The sequence below is a fragment of the Musca autumnalis genome, unplaced genomic scaffold, assembly GCF_047663935.1.
Source record: "Musca autumnalis isolate F117 unplaced genomic scaffold, ASM4766393v1 scaffold_5, whole genome shotgun sequence".
Taxonomy (NCBI): Eukaryota; Metazoa; Arthropoda; class Insecta; order Diptera; family Muscidae; genus Musca; species Musca autumnalis.
Genome location: NW_027412088.1, coordinates 153,647,710 through 153,674,339, shown reverse-complemented (window position 1 = coordinate 153,674,339; position 26,630 = coordinate 153,647,710). Strand labels below are relative to the sequence as shown.

The 26,630-nt window shown below is 37.1% G+C and overlaps 1 protein-coding gene across 3 annotated transcripts in view; it reads right to left on the bottom strand.

The window, feature by feature from the left end:
* Nucleotides 1-18,023: 18,023 nt before the first annotated feature.
* Nucleotides 18,024-26,630, bottom strand: part of Klp54D (Kinesin-like protein at 54D) — a 63,380-nt gene continuing 54,773 nt past the window's right edge. The window contains exons 6-10 of one of the 3 annotated variants that reach the window (XM_073957648.1): nt 25,873-26,109; nt 25,203-25,806; nt 21,620-21,737; nt 21,354-21,562; nt 18,024-18,174 (exon numbers count right to left, since the gene is read on the bottom strand). In XM_073957648.1, coding sequence (XP_073813749.1) covers nt 18,162-18,174; nt 21,354-21,562; nt 21,620-21,737; nt 25,203-25,806; nt 25,873-26,109 — 1,181 coding nt within the window. In that variant the 3' untranslated portion in view covers nt 18,024-18,161. The remainder of the gene's footprint in view (nt 18,175-21,353; nt 21,563-21,619; nt 21,738-25,202; nt 25,807-25,872; nt 26,110-26,630) is intronic. The other 2 variants (XM_073957649.1, XM_073957650.1) reach the window with 2 other exon arrangements.

The window sequence follows — 26,630 nt, the reverse complement described above, 5'->3', positions numbered from 1 at the left end:
GTGTTTTACTTACTATTTGTATGTTAGTAAAGCTTAATCTCATATTTGTTGTTTTCAAATTTAAAAACAACAAGTTTAAAGTGGGTGTAGTTAAAATTGATTACTTTCGGGGATGGCAGAGAAGACTAGTTTCGTCCAACGCCACTTGGACTCATCAGTTCTCTTAGTTCTTTGTATTGAAACAAAGAACCCTTCCCCAATTTTATGACGACTCGAGCTCAAGAATAAGTGTGACTGATGAATTCGTTTAAATGCGAATTCAACCGAAACACCTAAAAATTCTCGTAGCCGCATATGTAAACCAAATTAACTACTCCCACTGTCATGTGTCTCCACATTGCAGAGAATGCACATAACTATTTTGATAGTTGTCGAAAAATAACAACAACCAATCGTCCCCCGTGCTTTGTGTCTATTTTTAGATTCACTTTGGCAGTTTTGTTGAGATGTGTGTTTTACTTACTATTTGTATGTTAGTAAAGCTTAATCTCATATTTGTTGTTTTCAAATTTAAAAACAACAAGTTTAAAGTGGGTGTAGTCGTTCGTTCTCTGCTGCATACGACTCCGTCGTTCTTTTCACCGAATCGTTCTTTTGAAAATGTTCGTTCACGAATGACACAACTGTTGTGTTACTTCCCTGCAAACCATTGGAAGATTGTTGGGCGATTTTTCGACCAGACTTTTCTTCAACGCTTCTTTCCGGCGATCTTTTAGCGAATTTTTATATAAAATTCACCAATGCGAGTAATTTGCCATTCGTAGTCGATTCTCAAAAATGATTGTTTATAATCAATCGCTACGACAAATTACCTGTTATGCTTCTCTGCGATCTTTCAGCGAAATTGTGTTATGTTCCGCTATTGTTAGAGCAGGCGAATAATATATTATTCTTCCGAACCCCGATCACGCGATTGTTACTCAAATTTTTGATTTGGTTGCTTATAATTCTCATATACACATTCTGCATAACTTTGGTATAAATGGCACGTATTATATTATGAGTATTGACAAACATAGTACATGTCTGGGTTTTGCCAAGTGGAATTAAGAAAGGCCCGAGAAGCAGTATAAACCACTATGTGTTATAAAGAATGATAAAAATTATAACAAATCAGAAAATAAAACAAAAAGTATAAAAATCAAAGACAAAAAATGAAAGTAACAAAAAACAAAGAAAAATGAAAAATAAATTTTCTTTAATTTTTTGTTTATATTTTCTTCTTCTTAAGATCTTCCAAATGATTCGTCAGCGAATCTTGGTCGCGATGCGCATTCCACAAACACTTACTTTAGGTTGGTGTTACGCAGAAGATTTTTAGGCGATATCGCCTGCGAAAAATTATTCGCCCAGGAAAATCGCGTATTATTCTTAGGCGATAGAAATGGTTTGCAGGGTTGCTTGTTTGTGTGCTAATGGGGTTTTGTTTCTGAACGTAGTCGTGGTGGTTTTGATATGAAAGAACCAGATGAACGAATGATGCAAAAGAAAGATATGACCAGTGTGACCAGATCTAAAAAAGTTTTGCAGCTAAATCAGCTTTAATATAATGCTAACAAATGCTAAAATAAATAATAAAATGCCAAAAAATAATGCTATATTTAAAAACGATTTTTTAAAAAAAATATACACTCCATCATAGTATGAAGGGTATATTAAGTTGGTGTTTACGTTTGTTACGCATTGAAATAATCATTCGCGACCCTGTAAAGTATATACATTCTTGATCAAGACAAAATTCTTAGTCGATTTATGCATGTACGTCCGCCTGTGGTAATCACTCTAGCATCCAAAAAATTGAGAGAGGACACTGACATTTTAGAAAGATGCGTCATTTGTTTGCAGGCAGGTTAAGTTCGAAGGTGGACTATATCGGTCCATGTTTGGGTTTAGCCCCCATATAAAGATACCGGCCGATTGCTATTTTTGGCTTCATGATCAGGCCGAATTAGCTATGATTTGTATTTAAGGTTCCAAAAGCTTCACCTCCAAAAATTATGGACATAGGGTCCACGTTTTGGAATAGCCACATTTTTTAGACCGAATTATCTATTATTTAACCTTTAGAATTGTCAACAAACTTCTGCATTAAAAGTTGTTAAACTTTCAACGATAAACATTTCGGTATGGCCCCATAGAACGACACCACTAAATTCCTGTCTTTGTTTGTTTTTATCCACATTTTCTGGCAAAATTGCATGTCATTTGGTATTTATAGTTTCCAGCAGTTAAAAACTTTCCATGAAAAATTGTGTATATAACCTACACTACATACCCCATATAACGGTGCCGACCGATTTCAGATAGTTATAAGTTTTTATCTGGCTGAATTTTTAGACATATGTCGTTTCCAGTGGTCAAAAAACAGTTCCACCTAAAAAACTTTGATACTTTTGGAACAAAAAGAAAAAATTTTATTATTCCCTATTAGTTCAGAACATATCACTGCGGATGATATAAAAAGTTCGGCCCGTTCAAACTTTACGTTTTTTTTTGTAACTAATTTTTTTCTTTTGGCAATTAAAAATTATCAGATTTTTTATAAAAAAAGTATTGACATACTTGAGATTTTGTGAATAAAATAATGCTAAATTAATAATTGAAAAATGCTAAATAATATTCTAAATGCTAAATGGTAATTTTGCGGCTAAATACAAAAAAAAAATAATGCTAAATTTAGCCGTCAAAATGCTAAAATGGCCACACTGGATATGACCGAGATGTGCTACTGAATGAGGTGAGTTACTGAGCGAGAGTAGATCTCTGAATCATTGTTTGTTTTGTGTGGAAATGTGTGCTGCTTGCGCTAACGCAGCGTTTGTTTAGAGTTTGACTGCAAAACCAATGCTGCTAATTTTGTAAGCAGCAATGACTCGTCCGTGGATCTAAATGAACGATATACATACATAAAAGAATGAGCTGGATACGGATCCGTTCGTTCTTTTCACGGAATCGTTCCTTTGAGCCGGTTCGTTCATGAACGACGCAACTCTAAATTTCCCTTTGCAATGAATTGTGTTTCATCCCAGCAAACACAGAGTCGGACGTCCGACGCGTCTGCTCAAAGTCGGAAGTTTTTTCCGACGCGTCTGACCGACTTCGCTCCGAACTCTGTCCGACTAGTCTGACGAACGTCTCCCCTCTCTGAAGGGAATTTTTCTATTTTCCCTTGTTCTGCTTTGGCAAAATTAAGTGCAAATAAGCAGAGAGAAAAGAATTGTACATGTTTCGTTCGCACATTGTAAATGTGTAATTGTTGATGTGCCGACGATGATGGAGTACGAACGAAAAATTGAGTGCTCGGGTTTTAATTTCTGTATCGGAGAACAAATTTGGTTTATTTTTGTTATGCGTGTTGATGCATGATAGTGTTTAAATGTTATTCATAGTGATCGCTTGCATACATATTTCTTTATTTTTATGAAGTTAATGGAAGTAAAGATTTTCTTCGTCAAACTTCAACACTATTCCGTGGAAAGTCATATGTTTTACATATATGTTTATGTGTATAAAAATTTTTTGCATGTGAAGACATGTATTTTTTCATATATTAATAACAATTGTTTTACATATTTCACAGATCGTGTTGACGAATTTGTTGTTCTCCACAGTTTGTTTTTCCACCAACTCGCGCATTGAACACAGCATAATATGATATTAAAACCTTTAATATGTTTATAGTAGATAAACTTTTATAGGATTTGGATATTTCATGAACTAACTGTGTATTTTCAACATCTTTTAATAATAAAAACAAAGTCTGGCCGAATGCTGGTAAATAAATCACAAGTTCACACGATAGTTCATCTGACTTCGGACCAAATTCGGTCCGAAAGTCGGCAAACACTTTCGAATTTCATAAGATTTTACTTCCGAATTCGGACCGATATCTGTCCGAAAGTCGGTAAATAAATCAGAAATTTATACGATAGTTCATCAGAGTTCGGACCGAATTCGGTCCGAAAGTCGGCTAAAACATCCGATTTTCATCCGAATTTCGGTCAGAGAACACGTCAACCACGCCATATGACTTTCGGTCAGAGTTCGGACCGAATTCGGATCCGAACTCGGACGTTTCATCCGAATTTCGGACCGAATTCTGTCCGAACTCTGATGTTTCTTCCGATTTTGGTTTGCTGGGATGTTTTGTTGGGCTTTTGTTTTTAAAATACAAAACACACACACATACAAACAATAACGTTCTGTCAAAGTTAAACTTTTTCAACTTACAAAAATTATACGCCCGACGTATTTCGGTAGTTCCATAAGAGTACATGTGTTCTACTTTTTTCACCACACACGCCCTGGGTATACGTCCGTATATACATAGGTATGGGCCAAAAATCATATGGTTTTTTCGGAACTTTCGAAGCCTATATCTCGGGAAATACGGAATTCCCATGCATGATATACATATTGGCGTAATCAGCATTCCAAGACCTACCTGTGGACAAAATCTCAAAACTTTCTGAGTCCAGCCACTACATTCATCTTATGCCATAAAAATAATTGAAAATATGCTTTTATCCAGTGTTTTTTCAATAATTGTTGTGCAACAAATTTGTATGCCGAAAATTCTCTCATCCCATCGTTGATCGGTACAAAAAGTGGAGAGTGACTGAGTTTGCAAAGTCATGTTATTTTGTAAAATTTGTTCAATTTTTAATAAATTTCCAACCACAATAAAAGATTTTAGTATAAAATCCAAACAAAGGAGTTTATTTGGCCTAACTCTAGTTTAGTAAAAAACTCTCCGATTTCCGCTGATCACGGAAATGTATAATTTTTTTTGGGGGACGGACCCGGTTACCCCGCTATTGGACCCGAAAGTCCGTGTACAAAACCCGGTTTTAGACCCGGCTCTACTGAACCTATTGCTACAAAATGGGTATCATTGGAAAGCTTATGGAAATACCTATCTAAGGGGTAGTTTACACTATATGTAAATGTCATATGACATGAACTTTTCCATCGTTATATATTCGCTAATAAGTGCAATATTGGAGATTTTCCTTACGCAATTTACTCTGTGCAATAATGTAATAAAACTACGTCTCCACATTGCCTCTGTGGGTAGATATGGAATGATTTTATTTTGTGTCATATGACATTTACATATAGTGTAAACTACCCCTAACAAGTGGCAATATGATGGGGATAGTTGGTCAGGTGATATAACCCAAAAACTGATTTTTGGACCCGGATTTTTCCATAAAACCTTTAAAAAGTCGAAAATGTGCCCATTATGGGTTCCCATTTAATGTAAGCCAGATTGTAGCTCACACTTTAACCTTTCCAAAATGGTGCTATATGTTGTAATACCTTCCCTGAATCCAGAGATATGACTCTTAGAATCTCTACAACCCGGTTTCTCTAAGTGGCCATTTATAGAAACAAATTATAATTTAAAAGAACATTTTGTTCCCGTTCTCGAGATTTGCACCTGTCCATAGGAGAAAGTCTTAAATCCCCGGCCGAAGGCCGGCTATTTAAAGAAAAATTTATAATTTAAAAGAAAATTTTGTTCCCGTTCCCGAGATTTGCGCATGTCCATAGGAGAAAGTCTTAAAGTAATATAATTTAAAAGACAATTTTGTTCAATTTAGAACTTTAAATTTTTCCATAGACACCTATAATGTAAAGAAATGAGCCCTACAGAACCGAGTTCTCAAGATTCTAAGGGCCATATCTCTGGATCCAGAGAAGGTATTACAAAATATAGCACCATTTTGCAAAGGTTAAAGTGCGAGCTATAATCTTTCATACATTTAGCGGGCACCCATAATGGGCGCATTTTAGACTTTTTGAGGGTTTTATGGAAAAATCCGGGTCCAAAAATCAGTTTTTGGGTTATATCACCTGACCACCTGACATAACCCCATCATATGACCATAGGTATTTCCATAAGCTTTCCAATGATACCCATTTTGTAGTAATCCGTTTAGTAGAGCCGGGTCTAAACCGGGTTTTGTAACCGGACTTTCGGGTCCAATAACCGGATCCGTCCCCCAAGAAAATTATACATTCCCATGATCAGCGAAACAATATCTACCTCGGGAAAAAATTGCAAAAAAAATCGGAGAGTTTTTACTAAACTAGAGTTGTTCCGGGAGATTTTTTTGGAGGAAAACACATGTTTGAGAGCGTTCATGATACCTACTTTTTCTCCATCGGAATTTTTTTCCGTGCGGATTTTTTGTTTGTGATAGCAAAGAAGGGAAAAGAGAGAAATTCCGCACGGAATTTTCATTCATGATTGGGTTGCTTAACTCGAACTTGCCTCGCCTACTCTGGCTATTTCCGATGTAAACATTAAAAACGCGAATACAAGTGTCTTATATTTTTAGCTCTACTTTCATAATCTACTAAGTTTTTCTCATAATTTTGAAAAAAAAAATTGAATTTTATTTTTTAGTTTTTGCCTTTTTAGGGGCACAGTTTTTCTTAAGTAAGATTTCTTACCAGAAAATTTTTCTCAATTTTTTACATTTATAATATCTACTTTTCTCACGAACGTGAGTTTTGCTCACCCCTTTGTTGTTTATAGTAAGGGAAGATGTAACGTGACCGATACATGTTACATATGTTATTAGTTTGGTTTTACATTGCCCAGCTTAATATATACCCCACCTTAACGTGCTATGGCAATTCCCGTTAAAGGTCCACTTGCCATTAGTATACGTACATCACGAAATATCGAATCTTCTTTGACAGCCGATATTATAGAATTATTTTACTTCAGTGTAAAGAAATGTGAACTATCTTCAAGCTAAGGGGAAATAATTGTCAATCGCTTTATTTTACTCCCTAGTTAAATATTTCGGTTTTTAACACCAAGGATCGTCAAGTGCTGGAGTTACCCGAGTACGAAATATTTGATTTGTGGCAGTGTCCGCAGTCGGAAGATTTCGTACAAAACCCAAGGCCTTGGTTTTGCGATTCGTTCGCTTCCGCGATTAGTTCGCTTCCTGCGATTCGTTCGCTTCCTGCGATTCGTTCGCTTCCTGCGATCCGCTCGCTTCCGCGATTAGTTCGCTTCCTGCGATTCGTTCGCTTCCTGCGATTCGTTCGCTTCCGCGATTCGTTCGCTTCCTGCGATTCGTTCGCTTCCGCGATTAGTTCGCTTCCTGCGATTCGTTCGCTTCCGCGATTAGTTCGCTTCCTGCGATTCGTTCGCTTCCTGCGATTCGTTCGCTTCCTGCGATCCGCTCGCTTCCGCGATTAGTTCGCTTCCTGCGATTCGTTCGCTTCCTGCGATTCGTTCGCTTCCGCGATTCGTTCGCTTCCTGCGATTCGTTCGCTTCCGCGATTAGTTCGCTTCCTGCGATTCGTTCGCTTCCGCGATTAGTTCGCTTCCTGCGATTCGTTCGCTTCCTGCGATTCGTTCGCTTCCGCGACTCGTTCGCTTCGAACTTAATCAATCGTCTCTTCTCGTTCCAGACCGACTACAAACGAGCCGAGTGCCACCAACCCGAGTACCGTTAACGGGGATACTGAGCCGAGGGTCATTAATCCGATTGCCGAAATCAAGGAGCCGACTATACCGAGCCGAGTGCAACCAACCCGATTCCTCAAGCCGAGAGCCATCAACACGAGCAAGCCGAGACGAGTGTTGTCCACCAAACTACATTAGGCCGATCGTAGCCGAACGTCATCAATCCGACTTCAACGCCGAGTGCCGTCAGCATCCCTACCACAACCAACTCACTTCCACCCACTTTTACGGGAACCAATATACCTACTGGCCGACTCCACTCTTCCGAACACCGTCGGGCCGATTGTCACCACTGTGCCAGCATCAGACGATCCCGCCAAAGCCACGGAAGACATCCATCCTACGTCCATCATACGAAGCTACCCCGCTGAGACGAATAGTCGTACTAAATAAGTAAATAAGCCTATAGTACACGAACCCCCACATGTTTCTCATTATTTAAACACCAAGAGAGGTGATAATAAAGAATTAAATCATCATAACTCGTGTTTTATCTTAAGGTTTTGTGGGTCCTTGAGCTGACCCTGGAAGTGACTGAACTTACCTCAGCCATAGTTAAAACCCTCGTTATAAAGAGTGAGAACATAACAGCGCTCACGGTGAGAAAACTCACGGTGAGATGATGTTTATAATTGGGCTGTATATTTTCTGAATCATTTGCAGATATAATGGAGAAATTCACTAATTACTTATTTATTTAAATATTTATTACAATTAAAAATTATAATAAACTTAAAACAAAGGGTTATTTACACTGTGCTACACGAAAAATATACAAATGTATAGAAATATGTTGTGAAAAATAGAAGTTATGCCAGTTTAAATTTGAAAATTTTAGAAACATGGCGTTTCACTACAATTAGCGTTATAAAACAAAAAAAGGAAGTGACCAAACACGATAGGAATTTTACATCAGAACGCTTGAATATTTTTAGTCAACGTTTGTAGCACATTCTTATTGTCGTTAAAGAGAGTATTTCCCATTGATACACAAAATAAAAAAGAGGGGATAAATTATCTCTTAAATGGATTAAAGATCTGCAATTTAACTGTCTTCCACATCATCGCCCATATACATAATTAAATTTAATTTTATTAATGGAAACCCAAGTAAAAACAACATTTAATCGTTCATTGGTTGATATATCAAAATAAATTAAATAAGAGTCATTTTAATGATGAATTCGACGATGATTCGAGATTTATTATCGAATTAACTTATATGTACGTTTTTATCTATCTTCAATAAAAGCAGGGATATGAGGTTGTACATGGGCTTCCAGATCTAAAACAATATTTTTGTCAATTCTAATAGAGGGTTTGGTGACGTAGGTGATAAAAGGTACCAAGCAGCTTTCACAAGGCATAGCCCAGGACTCATTTTGGTCCCTTTTTCTCTCACCTGGCTGTCTTCAGACCAAAAAAGGGGAAATCAAATTGATCACGTTGTGATAGATGGAAAACATTCATCGAGCATGTTGGGCGTACGATCGTTCCGAGGAACAAAAATCGCTTAATCAGAGCACTGCTCGTCACGATAACATATGAGCAGAGATAAAAAGTACTACTCGGGTGACGTAGGGGATGGAAGATACCAAGGAACGGTCCTGACCGGTTTTAACATGGCAAAGCCCAGGATTTATCTTGGTCCCTCTTTCATCCCAAGTGGACACTGACCTCCCCGTGGTGTCACCTGGGGAACTGCCTTTAACACCCGTTAAAGGTAGTGAGCTAACATGTGCCGCGCGTTCACCCATAAGAACGTTAAAAACTTGGGTTTGGGCGTCGGGTTAGTAACCCTCCCCTAGAAAAAACAGCCTACTATGAAAAAACGAAAGAAAAGAAAAACAAACCCCTCTAAAGTTGACGAACCCCGCAAACGTTTTAAGGACCATGATCTGCGAATCTGCACCTGGAATGTTCGCACTCTTTATAGAGAAGGTGCAGTCTTCGCATTGGCAGACGTACTTGAAAAGTACAAGACCGATATTACTGCCATACAGGAAATACGATGGATTGGGAAAGGCGTCACAACAACACCTAAAGGTGACGCACTGTATTATAGCTGCCATGACGTAAAGCATGAGTTTGGTTGTGGATTCGTAGTTAGTCGGAGACTAAAACATCTTGTATCCAGCTTCACTCCAGTGAATGAAAGACTTGCTGCAATTCGAATAAAAGCTAAATTCTTCAACATCAGCTTTATCTGCGCTCATGCTCCCACTGAAGAAAAGGATGAACAGACCAAAGATATATTTTACGAGCGCTTAGAAGAAACATATGACCGTTGCCCTGCCCATGACATTAAAATCATTCTAGGCGATTTTAATGCCAAAATTGGAAAGGAGAATATCTTTGGCCCAACAGTCGGGAAATTCAGTCTCCACAGTGAAACATCTGACAATGGTATGAGACTGATAGACTTTGCAGCTGCAAAAAACATGGTAGTTAGCAGTACCAGATTTAATCATCTCGATATTCATAAGGGCACCTGGCTGTCTCCAGATCAGAAAACAAGAAACCAAATTGATCATGTTGTGATAGATGGAAGACATTCATCGAGCGTGTTGGATGTACGATCGTTCCGAGGCGCAAACATTGATTCGGACCACTACCTTGTTGCAGCAAAGGTACGCACCCGCTTAAACGTAGCAAACAAAGTACGAACAGACACAACACGAAAGTTAGACATCGGTAAGCTGCAATCACAACAGATAGCCACAGCATATTCCACTCAACTAGCCCAATTGCTTAATCAAAGCCCTCCTCATCCCGATAACATACCAGCGCAATGGCAAAGCATTGCCCACTCCATGCAAACAGCCGCAAAATCCATACTTGGATACCAGAGACCTCCACCAAGGAATCCATGGTATGATGAGGAGTGTCGTGCTGCCACCGAAGAGAAAAATGCGGCATATAAGGCTACTTTACAATCCGTAGCAACGCGTAGCGCACTAGAGAGATACAGGGAGAAAAGGAGAGAGGAGAAACGTCTTTTCCGCAGGAAAAAGAGAGAGATGGAAAAGCGGGAGTGTGAAAAAATCGAGATGTGCAGGAGCCAGAATGAAGTCCGAAAATTCTACCAAAGAGTCAAGCATCAAACTGATGGCTTTGGTACAGGCACATCCTCCTGTAGAGGCCAGCAAGGTAATTTGGTAACTGATACAGATAGTGTACTCAGGATATGGAAAGAACATTTTTCAAATCTGTTGGTATCCAATAGCAGCGAAGACGACGAAGATACCACAGCCCCAATCCCAGAAGATGGTATTGAATGTATACCGCCCAGCCAAGATGAGGTAAAGACAGCAATAAATCGGCTGAAGAATAATAAGGCAGCAGGGGCCGATGGCTTACCAGCCGAGCTGTTCAAAACCGGAGGCGACACGCTGATAAGGTGTATTCATCAGCTAGTTAGCACCATCTGGCAGGAAGAACGAGTACCCGACGATTGGAACCTGAGTATCCTGTGCCCCGTCCACAAGAAGGGAGATAAGACTGTATGCTCTAACTATAGGGGCATAAGTCTACTCCCTATTGCCTACAAGATCGTGTCAGGGATATTGTGCGAACGACTAAAGCCAATGGTCAACGAGATTATTGGACCATACCAATGCGGCTTTAGACCTGGCAAGTCCACCATTGACCAGATATTTACCCTGCGGCAAATCCTGGAGAAGACCCAAGAGATGCAGATCGACACCTACCACCTTTTTGTCGATTATAAAGCAGCCTTCGACAGTCCGCTGCGCTCAAAGGTATTCCAAGCCATGTCTGAATTTGGTATTCCCGCAAAGCTCATCCGGGTTTGTAAAATGACTTTAACTGACACGAGGTCCTCAGTTAAAATAGGAAAGAACCTCTCCGAAGAGTTTGGTACCAAAAGAGGTTTCAGACAAGGAGACAGCCTTTCGTGTGACCTCTTCAACATCCTGCTAGAAAAGGTTATACGAGAGGCAAACGTCAAAAGAAGTGGCACAATCTACACCAACAGTCACATGTTACTTGCTTATGCTGATGATATAGACATCATGGGTCGATCAGTAAAAGAAGTAACTGATACCTTTATAAAGGTCGAAGGAGAATCTGCTAAAGTGGGTCTGGCGGTAAACGGTGAGAAGACCAAGTTGATGGTGTCGACGCGCAATGCGTCCATTGAGCTCGGACCGACTGTGGAAGTTGGTTCCTATAATATTGAGGTAGTAAAAGACTTCGTCTACCTCGGCACCTCCGTCAACACAACAAACGACATCAGTTGTGAAATAAAAAGAAGAATTGTATTGGCCAACAGATGCTACTTTGGATTAAGTAAGCAGTTTAAAAACAAAGCCACATCTCGTCAAACAAAAATAACGCTCTACAAAACACTGATACTACCCGTGCTGATGTATGGCTCCGAAGCCTGGGTACTTGCGCAAGCAGACATGGCAGTGCTTGGTGAGTTTGAGAGAAAAATTCTTCGAAAGATCTATGGACCAATCTGCGTTGACGGTGAATATCGACGTCGCATGAACCACGAGCTGTATCTGCTATACAACGACATGAATATTGTTAAACGTATCGAGATGCAGCGATTGCGTTGGCTAGGCCATATCATAAGAATGAGCGATGATGAACCCGCTAAAAAGGCGTATGAATACATGCCACATGGCGGTGCACGCAGAATTGGCAGGCCAAGGAATAGATGGCGCAAACAAGTGGATGATGAGATGACAAGGCGCGGTATTCCAGTGTGCAAAGCAACAAATAGAGAGGAATGGAGATCTCTTCTTAGTTCGGCCTATAGAACAAATGTTCTGTAATGGGCCAGCTAAGTAAGTAAGTAAGTAAGTAAGTACTACTCATTCCACGCAAACAACCGCAAACATCGCAAACATAGGTGCGAAATAATGATAGGTTCAGGGCAATTTTTTGCGGATTTACACGTATAAATTTGAGGAAAACTTTTTACAAATCGTTGTTTTTTTAGATCGCCGATGTCCAACGAGTAATTTAGTTTAGAAGTTGTCTCCGAATTATTTTCAAAATGCAGATTTGTTCAACACTTTAACGCAGTTTTCAGGAAACAAATTTTTAACGTGGGGGAGGAGGCGAATCTGTGGTTGTCAGAGGTAAGGATCATTTCAAATTACATGAAAAGAGTAACAATCAAACAACTAAATCCAATTTTTTAAAACGTTTCATAAATTGGGCGCAAAATGTGAACGTCAAAAAAGTCTGGAGGGTTCTCCAACACCACTTTGACGACAAGAATCGCTTATTTTTCCCATTTATTGGAGTTAAAATAATTTTGCATCTCAAAACAACAGTCAACGTGATCTTCCGTTATCGAAAATGCGATGTAAACAAACGTTAGTAAGCTCGAATCTACCTAGGAAGAATACAAAAATTGCCAAGGAAAACAGCAATCTGTTGTTTTGAGATGCAAAATTATTTTAACTGCAATAAATGGAAAAAAATAAGCGATTCTTGCCGTCAAAGTGGCGTTGGAGAACCCTCTAGACTTTTTTGACGTTGACATTTGCGCACAATTTATGAAACTTTTTAAAAAACTAGATTTAGTTTTTTGATTGATATTCTTTTCATGCAATCTGAAATGATCCTTGCCTCTGACAACAACAGATTCACCTTCTCTCCCACGTTAAAAATTTGTTTCTTAAAAACTGCTTTATAGTGTTGAACAAATCTGCATTTTGAAAGTAATTCTCGGACAACATCTAAACTAAATTACTCGTTGGACATCGGTGATCTAAAAAATAACGATTTGTAAAAAGTTTTCCTCAAATTTATACCTGTAAATCCCCAATAATTGCCCTGAATCTTTCATTATTTCCCACCAAAAATAAGGGAAAAAATTTTAAAATTTTACAAATTTTTATTTTGTCGCAAAATCAAATAATTGATATATTGATATCATGGGGAGTGTCCAACTTCATAATACAAAATTATAAAATCCTATAATAGTCATCGGAATTATGAAAAAATAGAAATAACAAAAAAATACGACAGAGTCTTTAAGAGTTAAGAAGGTTGCAGACAACAAAATCTGTTGATAAATTTAAAATCCTCAGTGAATAACTCAGTATGACGATGGACCCAAAGAAATTGAATTGTAAAGCATAAAGTCCCCAGCAAAATTAAATGGAAGTGGTTCCTTGTGAAATCATGATTTCACAGCTTCTTTTGCATGAGTTCGAATGGGGTCGTGAAAAATCCGATCTTTTTCATCGAATTATCATGAGTTACATATTTTAATTAAAAATACTACGTAAATTGTTATAAAACAAAAAGAAAATTATATTTTGTGTTTGAAAACCTGTTTCCTTTTGTGGAATTAAAAATACATAAGTACAAAAGAGACCCGGTCTATAAACCAAGAGATGTACTCGCCGACCGACGCCGATATAGTAAAACTTATCGAGCTGCAACTATTGCGTTGGCTGGGCCATGTCAAGAGGATGAATAAAGCCACCGGCATATGAATAAGAGCCAGTCACAAAACATGGTATCCAAAATTGGAGAAGCATAGTAGAAGTTCGGTGCGTTTGGAAATATTCTCTTAGTTCGGCTTATGTAACAATATGTTCTTTTTAGAATGGAAACCACCTAAACATGGTAGAACAAGAAAAGGTAGCAGCAATACCCACCTGACTGAACTGGGTTGTAGTGTTAATGTCAAATTCCATACGACCTTTATGGTCTGTTCCCTTACTTTTGAAAATGGTAAAACCGGCAAAAGTAGTAAAAGTTGTAAACTGTTCCCATATTAATTGTATGGTGTCCGAAGTAAAGGAACGCTTTTCGAGTAAAAAATGGTAAAACTTGAAGAATCTTGCACGTAAAGGAACAGAGCTTTTATGTATTTATTTCTATGTTCGATGTATATTAGGGATATATATATATTTGAAGAACAAATTTATTCATCAGAAAAAAAATATTTCCCATAAAGACGGCTTCATATCATTGACATGTCCGAACGACATGCCGCACACTAAAACACCGCTTATAGAGACGGTACAATATTTGTTAATAAGTGTGGTATTTTGTTAAACTTGAAAAAATAAAGCCCTAATCAACATGTGCTTTTTTGTTTTCAAAAGCAAACGATTGAAACAGCTTTTCTTTTTTCAATGAATTACCAGCGACCCGAAACATTTTTGCAAGTATTCAATCAAATTAAAAATCTAACGAGTTTTCATTCATGTTTTCAAAATATTCAATCAAATGTGAAAAATTATTAGTTTTTTAAATTCCAATTATTTATAGACATTTCCTTGTTTTGTTTACATGTACGTTGACACTACGGTTTACAAACAAAAACAAATTTCAATGTGGTTGTTGTTTAGTTGTATTTGTTGTAGTATTTACTTTACCTTACATTTGTTCTACCATGCCACCTAAATAAGTATAAATGAGACCACCTAAAAATGTAGGCCTATTCTGTAATTTTTAACAACTATCGATATTGTTTAAATTTCTTTTGTTTTTGTAACTACTACAAAACAAACAAATGAAATTGTTTTAAAATAAACAATGAGTAAAGTTGTTAAAAAGTTTCAGAATAGGTTCATTGTAGTGGGATTCTGTAACTCATTTTTGCTGTTATCGATAATTGTCGGTGAAATCAAAATGCTTATAATTTCGATAATTAACTTTTTTGTTTTTCAAAGTAGTCAGGCTTAATCCCATAGTCGTTGTTTTAATATTTTATTAAAACAACTTTAATTTATTAGTGGGAAAAAAAATTGGCGATGTTTACCAAGGGGTAAGGCAGGGAAGACTATAGTTTCAGATGTTCATCAGTTCCCTTGTTTCTTGTTTTTTAACAAGAAACTTTTTATACCCAAGTGTCAATTGCTAGCTCAAATAGATACGTGAGCAAAGAAACACTCTGATCGAGAATTTCTTTGGTACTACCTAAACTCTAGCAACTTCACTTGCAAACAAAACCAAATCTTTCCCACTGCTATGCGTTCGTCGATTCTCGACGAAAAAACACATAACTAATTTGTTGGTATTACATACTACAGCAATAAAATTAACGAAATTTTTCGGTAAGTTAACGATGAATAAAAAGTAGTCTCTAGCCTCTACCGACACAAACAGTGATGCCAACTTTTCTTTATGTTTTAGTCATAATTTTGCGATTTAATTTTACCGATTTTTGTAGGTAACAGCAAAAATGAGTTACAGAATACCACTACTGGTAACTATTGCAGAAAATATTGGCGCATAATTTATCCAATATTGAAAAAAAAAAATATTTTTTAGCCATGGGAAGAGATTACTATGATTTTGGCAGGTCAATACAATATATTAAAAAAACACATAAAGATAGTAATCTTGAAAATTACATAAAAATAAAGAAAAATGACATCAGTAGTGGGTTTCTGTAACTATTTTAGCCTTTACCGACAAAAATCGGTAAAATTAAAACGTAAAATTATGAATGAAAACTTGAAATAAAAGTTGACAACTTCATTTTGGTTGGCAACCAACCGACAAATTTCGTTAATTATCCAAACTATAAGCAAATTAAAATTTCCAGTTATCGATAAATCTGTCGGTAACTAGTTATGGAATCGCACTGCCGATGATAAAAATCATCTGTGTATTGTATTCAACAAATTACATAATTGGTCCGCAAATTTTATTTCTGATTGTTGGAAATACAGATTCAATGCATTAGTGCAAAATGGGATGACAAAGAACTGGTGCAAGATGCCATGACAATGAATTTGTGCAAGTTGCCATGACAATGAACTGGTGCAAGTTGCCATGACAATGAATGGTGCAAGATGCCATGACAATGAACTGGTGCACAATGCCATGACAGTGAACTGGTGTAAAATGCCATGACAATGAACTGGTGCAAGCGTTTGTCACTCCCTTGTAAATTTCATCGGTGATTCACCCGAATTTTCATCGATGTCATGTCACTTGCACCCATGATTCAACTCATGATTTTTCATCGAACATTTTGCTGGGATTCATAAAAAGTTGTCATGAAAGTTAGTATTAAATAAATATTTTGAAGATTTCCCCGAAGATGCAATTTAAAGGAATTGCGAAGTATCAGAAATAATTAAAAATAAAAACATGACCTCAAGCTCGAAAAACATTTGTTTAATTTGAAAACAAATACAAAAAATCGAGGAACAAAAAAAGTAGAATGGGAAGCTTTTCTTAGTTCGGCTTATAGACAGATGTTCCCTAAAGGTCCAACTAAGTAAGTAAATAGTTAATCGTGGGTTTGTCTATGACAAACTCTGTCGTCCAATCTATCAATAGATTAATTCCAATCGTCGGCCTTCTTTTAGAGATATTCTGGTTTCTTATCGCAAAATTCTGGCAACCATTCTTGAATTCTTTTAAAATGAAATTCTGGCGCCAAATCTAAGATCTATACATGTATTAAAAAACACTTATGCCGTGAAAAGAATTCTTCTTTTAGAAAAATACATGAATTGAGCAAAGTTGGGGCCCAATGTACATCACAAGAATAGGTTTTCGATCTATTGCTTATGTTTGTGTTCGCAAAGTCCTTTGCCGAAGAAGGAAAGAGGAAATTTTCTAGAAATATGCAACTATTTGAAGTACCTCTTTGGTTCATAGAGCCCTATTTTAGCCAAAAACCAATTGTTGTGGTCATATGTCAAAAACTTTTGCACCAAAACTTGTAGACATTTATGCTCTGTTCCAGAACCTGCAAGAATCTACTATTTTTTACTACGATAACAATTTTTCCTTTATGTTATCGGAAAAAATAGTAAAAATTAGTAGATTCTTGCAATTCTGGAACAGACCTTTAGTATTGCCCCATTTAACGGTACCTACCGTCCGATTTCTGATGTTTTGAAGTTTTTATACACATTTACGGATATAGAATGTAGACTCTATATTGCGGTACCCACCAGTTTCGGGTATTTTGAAGTTTAAATCTGCATTTTCGACCCAATTTTGTTGTAATTGTTAATTAGGATTCCCTGTTATCAGTAGTTACCACAAATTGTGAAAATTTGTACTTTCATAACAGATAGATGACTAATTATTCCATTTTAGTTGAAAACATTTCATGTTGAATGGAATAAAAGGTTCGGTCCGACAGACAGACAGATCAGTTTTGTTTTAGGGATAGGTAAGTCGACTTTAGGTTAATCGATTAATCGACTTTTTGCAGTCAAAAATCTAAAAATCGTAGTCGACTTTTGTCTGGAGGGAAAATCGCATAATCGATTATCTTGTGATCGATTTTCGAGTTTGCCCATAGATTGTGGACTTGGCGGTTTTACACTTTTGGCGGTTTTACAGTTTCAAAAGAAAACTCGAAAATCGACGAATAGTCGATTATAATCGATTTTCTGCGGTTATGAAAAAGTCGAAAGTCGAGTTTTAAAACAACTGAAATAATCGCAAGACCGAAAAATCGCATTTTTAGTTTTAGACCAAAATCGAAAAGTCGAAAAATCGATTATTGCTTTCCATTACCTATCCCTATTTTGTTTGATGAAATGAAACGATATTGTATTTTTTATCAATTTTTTATTTGAACTAAAGATATTTTAAGCTCTTAAACTAATAATTAACGCAATATGAATAGAGTTTAACATTTGTTTGTAAAAATCTGAAACCATTGGATCAAAATCATGCCAGACATTTGTCTTTAGGTTAACATGCTGTAAGAAGAAAGGAAAATAGAAGAAATATTTTTTATGTAATTACTGATGATACTCATTGTAAAATAGGATAATTAAATTAAAACTACGGGTAAAAAATAGTACAGTTTCTAAATTGTTTGCAATGAATGTTTGCCAAGAACATTTACCATTATATTATTACTATTATAATTTTTTTTTTTTTAAATGCCAAATATTTACATGGTGCACGGCAATAATATATATCTTATATTACCTTACACTATGAATTTTTATTTTACTAAAAAAAAAAAATACTCACTGTTATGTCTGTACTACGACATAATTAAATAAGAAGACGCGTGGTCGATCATTGTTTAATATTAAAATCACTTTATTAATAAAACATTATAAACTAAAGGAAATAATACGTGTGACACTGTTGAAGGTTATAACAAGAAGGGAAGCTGATATTGAACAATGGCTTCTATGTAAAGCCTAAGATTACGGTTTACAATAAAACAGGTATTGATAAATGAGTGTATAATGACAAACATTGATGACAGTAAAATACAAGTATAACAGATAGGGATTTCGATAAAGATAATGAAGGATACAACAATCTCCCACGCTAATAAAAGACATGGCCGCTTAAATATGGAGTGGTCTTTTGATACGGGCAGCTCTTCTAAGTGGTTTAGGCATTGTTGAATGTTGTTCTTGATTCGGTTGTGTCTTTTGAGCCAATGTGGACATAGATGGCTGTTTATCTTCAGTAAATATTTCGATTTGATTCGACCTGGAATTTCTTTGAGCCAATGTGGGCATAGATGGCTTTTGATGTAATGAGTGTCGATTCGTAGTGGACACTTGATGACGCTGTATTAGTGGTTGTTCCATTTGTTGACGTTCGTTGTGGGAAAAGAGTGTGTCAGAAGTAGTTTTGATCTGCTGTGGCTCACACGTTTTGTATATGTGATTGATGCGGCGTTCGATTACATACCCATTATCCAATTTGACGTAACAATGGGAATTTGATATTTTATACTGCACGACTCCGGATTTCCATTTTTGTTTGTGTTGCACGGAGCATTTGATCTGCACCCTTTCTCCCACTCTAATTTGATAAACTGCAGGTTTTTTATTTTCTTTAGGCTTTTTGAACCGAATTGAATTTAAAACGTTTTTGCTTTTTTCACCTTGTCCATACTTCAGGTATTCTGGATTTTTTGTTGTTAGAAGCACTTGATTTTCTTTTTTACATTTCTCGCGTAGAGTAAAAGGAACTTGTACTTCCTTTATAAAAACTGGTTTTGCACTTTCCTCACATCCATTTTGGTCTAATTCGTTGAAATCAATTTTTAGATGTCTTATCCACACTCTGCCCAATAATGGTGTATATTTTTCTGGAACGATATACATTTCCTCAGTTGATTGTTTACCTTTGTATGAGACTTGCACTTTTACCACTCCAATTGGCACAAAAGTATCACCAGTGTACGACCGGAAAGCAATTGTTGATTTTTCGATTGGAATTTGTAATTTCAATTTTTTGAACTCGTTGACTGGAATTAATGTACAACCTGCTCCTGAATCGACCTCGAAGGCTTGCTTGCGTCCATTTATCAACACTTTTGTATTAAATTTTTTCACTTCTGGTGACGCTATTTCTGTTTTGTTGTAAATGTCAATAATTTTGTTTACACCATATTCGTTCGATGAGAATGGTACTATATGTGACGTTTTGTATGTTTGTTGTTTTCGTTGTTGCAATTTTGTTTTTATGCATACATCTTTAAGGTGTCCTACCTTTTTACACATAGCACAGTGCAATTTGTTTTTGTTGATTTTGCATTCTCTTGACATATGGTTACTCTTACCACAACGTAAACACATACCATCAATGCCCAATTCACGGTAGTTGATTTTATTAAAAATTGATATCGTTGATCGATTACTTTGATATCGGTTATTGTACCTTTGATAACCGTTTGATGTTTGGCGCACAAAATTTACATCACTTGTTGCATTATTTGATATTACATTGTTGTTGATTTTTGCAGCTTCCAGTACTTTAGCTTTTTCCACAATTTGTTGAAATGATTCGTCCGGCTTTTGAAGTAATTGCTCCCGAATGTTGTTGTCGCGTAGACCTCTGATGAATTGTGCCCTGGAAAATAGATCAGTGACAGACTTCTTACACATACACACAAATTCGCACGTAGCGGCTCTTTTTTGCAATGTTGTCACAAATTCGGCAATTGATTGATTTTCGTTTTGCACTTCTGATAAAAACCTGTGTTGCTCCACAAGAATGTTCTTTTTTCTACTAAAATGTTGATCGAGGAGTTCAAGAATTTCTTCATACTTCAGTTCCGAAACCGTTTTTGGTGCGGCCAATGTTGAAATGGTTGAATAATTTTCCGTGCCAATGTATTGCAAGAGTAGCTTTGCACAAAGCTTCTTGTTGTCGAAAACGTTTTTTATTTGAAAATGAATTTCTAGCCTTTCTTTATACGATTGAAATGTTTCTACTTTTGGATTAAATGGTTCGAAATTAGAAATTATATTGATGCTCGTACTGGATGTTGCTTGCTGCTGTGCCAATGCAGCAATCATTGAGGTTATGGCTTCAAGTAAAATTTTCATTTGTTCGTCGGCCATTTTGAAATTGATTATTTTCTTGATCTTTTTGTATTGTTGGCAAATGTTGTTTTGCACTAGTTTATCCTCGTACCAATTGTTATTTATGAGTTGACGTAATTATGCCAATTGTTGTCTTGATTTTTTTTTTATCTTGATAATTCGATAGCTTGAATTTTTTCTTAATCCATCCTCGTTGCAATTGTTATTGGCGTGATAATTTGAAATGTTGAAATTTTAATTGATTTTTTTCTATTTCATCCTCGTCGCCAATTGTTATGTCTGTACTACGACATAATTAAATAAGAAGACGCGTGGTCGATCATTGTTTAATATTAAAATCACTTTATTAATAAAACATTATAAACTAAAGGAAATAATACGTGTGACACTGTTGAAGGTTATAACAAGAAGGGAAGCTGATATTGAACAATGGCTTCTATGTAAAGCCTAAGATTACGGTTTACAATAAAACAGGTATTGATAAATGAGTGTATAATGACAAACATTGATGACAGTAAAATACAAGTATAACAGATAGGGATTTCGATAAAGATAATGAAGGATACAACACTCACTCCGGTAAAAATCCATTAACTTCTGCATTCGTATCGTTCGGATTGGCCGGTATGGTGGTGTTGGTAGCTTCTTCATTTGTATTTCTGCTTGGAAATTTATTCGCCATATCGATAATATTGCGGGCAATGCGGTCCTGATCAATTTTACGCTGTTCCTCATCGGAACGTTTTTCATTATTTTCCGATATGCGTCCTTGTAAATTACTTGGCTGTGGGAAATTTGAAATAAATTAATTTGTGAAATCAAGCAAACAGAAACTGCCTACATCTCTTTCGTCCTGAAAATCTTGGGGATTGGTCCAAATTTCTGTTCCCGGTGTCTCACTACCGGATGCTGAGGATAATGCCGCCCTGGCCGGAATCAAAGGAGAACGAACACAAACTCTTTGAGTTTAATTTTAAATTAAGAAAAAAATGGTAAAATAAAAGAAATTAACACCAAATACAACAACAAAAGCTAGCTATGCTTTTATTAATACCAAATAAAATAAATAAATCTACAAAAAGCTCATATTATTTTTTTAAATATACACAAAAAATATATTTATTGTAAAATATTTAAATGGCACACTCATAATACTGTGTTTTTTTATCATCAATAACTACTGTGAGTGGATTATTGTGCGTCTTTTTTGTTTTTTTTTTTTGTTAATAATTTTGTTTGTTGTAATAAAAGACCCTTGCTTGCATTTCAAATTATATGATTTGTCCACTCATTATTCTCATTGACGCGTCTCGATCTAAAACGAGAAAACGATAATGGAAATAATGAGTTCTCTAACCGATCTATTTCAAATATGAAAGCAAATAGTCTCATTGGAATTAATTTCCAAGGAAAATGAAATGGAAATCAGTTAACATACATTGTGTACCCGTACTACCACTATCTTTCTTATCGTTGTTAAGCTATGTTTGTGAGCAAATGTCAACATATTCGCCATGTACATAGAAAGTTTTGTTGAGGGGGTTTGGATATAGGAATGCAAGACCACGAAAACAATTCTACGAGGCGAGTTCTATGTCGCCCAAATATACCTGAACCGTACAACGACAATGTTTCGTCTTTTCTATGTTAAGGGAGCAGCGTATCCGCTCCTGGTTTCTTTTCGTTCGTGCCAGAACCGAACGTATCCCTAGGAGATGGTTGTGTTTGGATTTTTTCACAACATAAAAAGATCGATGAGATATAATAGGGTATAATAGGGTAGTATCAACTTCATCATCATCATTTCCTTCGGATTAGGAAACGCCTTTTCAACACAGCGTGCAATACGTTAGGCACAACAGCGCAATAGTGCCAACAACCCAGCTGACGAAAAACTGAGCAATTTAGCGAAGAAATAGAAAATCTTGGTATCGAACACAGGCGTTCCACACATCTCTGCAACATCTCTACTTTGGTCCAGAAAAGAAATTCACCCTGCTATAGCCTTCAACGTCATTCTCCATTCTGTTCCGATGCCAATTTATTGAGCATCCAACCTTACAGAACAGGTCCAGACGAGTTGGATTCCGGAGATGCAAGCGTGATTTGCAGCGCATTGGTCCAGACGGCTCTTGGTCCAGACGGCGGTTTTCAGTGTTAATGTTGAAGAAGTTGGTAGCAGTAGGTTTTAGATACATGGCAAAAGTCTTGGAAGTATCAATTTCCTTGCGTAATTCCCATATTGATGCCCGGCAAATCCTCTGCCAATGGAGAATCATACCAACCGATCTCCCTTCTATCATTTGTAGCAAAGGCATGAAACAGCATTTCCACCTTGCTTTACATCAACATGGTTCATTTTATAACCATGGCATTGCAAGAGATAACTCCAAATAAGGTATTTCACCTATGTTCTCAACCTGTCGCTTGCCATCCACATCGTTCCAAAGACTGGAAAATGTGTGGGGGGGTCCCGCCACGCAAGCCCGGCAAAGATGCCAGCGAAGGTAAATCGTACACACCGATTTTGCCTTATAAACAGTTATCATCATCAGTATGGGTTCTGTAAACAGCACGACAACAGCGCTGCACGCCATCTCCACGCATATTAGCCGATGACTCAACCAGAACAAGCCGTGCGATAGGACAATGTTGGTGGCGCCCAACTTATCAAAGGCCTTCAATACTGTCAAGCACTCCACGCTGTTTGAGCACATCGAGCAGACAACCTTCCGGTCAAGTTTGAAATGTTAGGTAATTAATTATGTGTGTGGATGCCAGTCGTACGTGGAATTTAGGAAAAAGAAGTTGAAGTCCCGTAGAGTGAAACAGCGCGTTCTCCAAGGTGGGATGATATCTCAAGAACAGTTTAATTTCTATCTTTTCGGTACAACACCCTCTCCAGACGGCATTGAGATCGTTACGTATGCGGATTTTGGCGTGGGGTACCTTCCTTAAGTCATTTGTAAAAGGCAGAACTCCTATTTAATCGATCTTACCACCTTCTTCCACGTGAGGAACATGAAAATATTCACCACTACGGCTACTCTGTTCACCACATGGACTGCGGAGATGAGAACATAGGTGCCGTAAACTTAGTTGTGAATATTTTCATCCGACCACTATCTACCCTAAAGTTCTAGGGGAAACATTCCGCAGAATGTTCATGTTTCAGATGTAGGAAAAGGTTCCTAAAGTTCCTAGCCGCCAACACTTGGAATGTAGATAACATGATAGGTTGGTCTGTGGTAAGCTATACGGCCCAGTATGGTCCGCGAACATAAGTACAACGCGGTGGAACAATATTCAAACCTATCAGAACGCCCCCTGAGAACTGAAACAGCGTGCCTTTTCATGTAATCAGTGGAACATCTGCATAAGTAGTCGAATATTCTTCCAGTACATCAGCACAATGATATACTCTCGTTGCGGTACTTGATCGGGTGTTATCGTGAGAGTCATTCCAAACACCGTATGGTAGATAGGCTTCCCCCATCCAGGCATGGCAGGAGGGATATTCATGATCTGGAGAGAGGTTTACAAAAAAATAAAAGAGAACTCAGTGCAGATCCATGCCAGGGGAGAACTAATTCCTGTTTTTGAACGGGGTCAGAACAGAATGCAATTTACTGTTCGATGAATACCCAGGTACTACCAGGACAGTATTTGGAAAGAGATCTCAAACAGTCGGATTCGTACAAGATTGACTAAAGGCAATAATGACCTTCCCGTGCTCTGTTTGCACGGGAAGTCCCATCTATTACCACTTAACCGGTGTAACCAACTGGATGGATTTTCTGATTTGTTCAGAACTAAGGGCGTTGCTTCATGCGTTGCAACTACATTCTGTATTAAACCTGGCCTCAACCAATGTCAGTCCAATGATAGAACTGTCCTCGTCAGACTGATCTTATCGAAGACCAAACCAAACTTATTGCGGATATAGACAATACTTGTTTTTAGTTCTTAAGGAATAGCGATAAATGAGATGCTGTTTCACCTTCAACTTTCTGCATTTCCTTCAGCAAATGCAACCCTGACAACTGTGACATAATGCCTTCATATGTCCCCTAGAAACCAATTACATGGGGAGACCGGAAATACTCTTATACTCGACCGGAAATACTCGTATCAAAGGAATATTTGATTGACTGTTTCTTCGAAATTATCTCATTCTCCACCTCATGGCTAGAAAAACGCCACAAAAGGTAGAAACTCGGTCAGCGATAAAAAGCATTTCTAATAATTTAACCAAGGTGAACCGAATCGTTTCTGAGACAAATAGGAATGGATCGCAATCCACACCAAGTTCTACACAAATCGATCTGAATAAAAAAATCAATGTTTTACTGATTTCCACCTATATTCCTTGGAAAAGCATTCATTCCTTTTCATCGCATACCAAGAAGCACCTACATACTTACTTATTAACATCTTCCAATTTTTTGAGCAAACGTTCATTTTCACGACAAACAATTTCCTGATCTCGAAGTATTGTCTCCCGCACAGTAAAGAGATGATTATTTTCCTGGCGCAAGGCTTCATTTTCTTGCATATACAGTTTCACCAATTCCGCCAATTCACTGCCATCTAATTCGGGTAAACGCTCCAAATTTACTTTCGGTATTGGCCCACCACCATTATCCATTGGTATTTCCGCTAGCTCTGCACTATTTTCAGCGATCATACTGGCCTCTTTAATGGTATTGTGATGATAATGTAGAGCAGCTTTGAGATGTTCATTTTCCATTTGCAGGGCATTAATATCACGTTTAAGACTCAAGATTAGGGCTTCTCTTGGATCCATCATAATAACAGGTTTTGTGCGTATACGTTTGGCTCTTGAAGCATAACGCAGAGTGTTTAAAGTTTCAGCATAATTGTAGTTTGCCGGTGAGACACAGGCAATCATTAGGGTAACACCATTACCGGCCAGGCTGTCGGCCAGCAGTTTTGTTAATTGACTGTCGCGATAAGGTATGTGACCGAAACGTTTTTTATTATCACTTAAGGAGGCGATGCAATAACCTGGGGAAAGAAGAAAAATGATGTTCCAAAGTTTTCCAAGGCAGTGTGATTTCGTTCTCTACATACCCAAAACCATAAGACTCTTATTAATATTATTGGCCTCTTCCAACGTCTTGCCCTCACTCATTGTCTTCTTAGTCAGCTCACTTCCGGCCAAGTCCACAAAATTAATTTTTCCATGTTTGGATAGAAACACACCACCATCGGTTTGTTGTTCGGATATTATGTGTACAGTGAGTATGGTATGTGATCTTGAGGAATGATCATTCATGGCATGGGATCCGACGGCACGATTTCGCATTCCTGAAAAACAAGGACATGATTTAAAAGTAAAAAAGAAAGAAAGCTAATATAATTTAAATCGAGTTTGTCATATGCAAGCGGTTTTAATGATAAAATCATTTTTGTAGACGCATTTCTTACAAAAATGTTCCTTAGAGTGATGTAAGAAATATTACAGAAGACACTTTATGCATAAAATGCAAAGATTACAAGGAATATAGCCCCAATTAGTTTGAATAAAGTTCAAAAAGGGGAACACTGTCCCTCGATATAGATTACCTCCTGTCGTAGACTTTCAAAACGCGGACACGGGTGTCTTATATTTTTGTTTTTGTTGCAATTTACAGAGCTTTTGATTGTTATTCAAAATTGATTGCATTAACGTTTATATCAATACATACATACGAGTATATGTATGTATATAAATAAATTTCTATACATGTTACTCATATTAGGTAATGAAAAAATAATTTTCAATAACTTCTGATTGATTTTGATTAGCGAAATGGAAAATCAATTTGTATCAAAATGACACAATAATT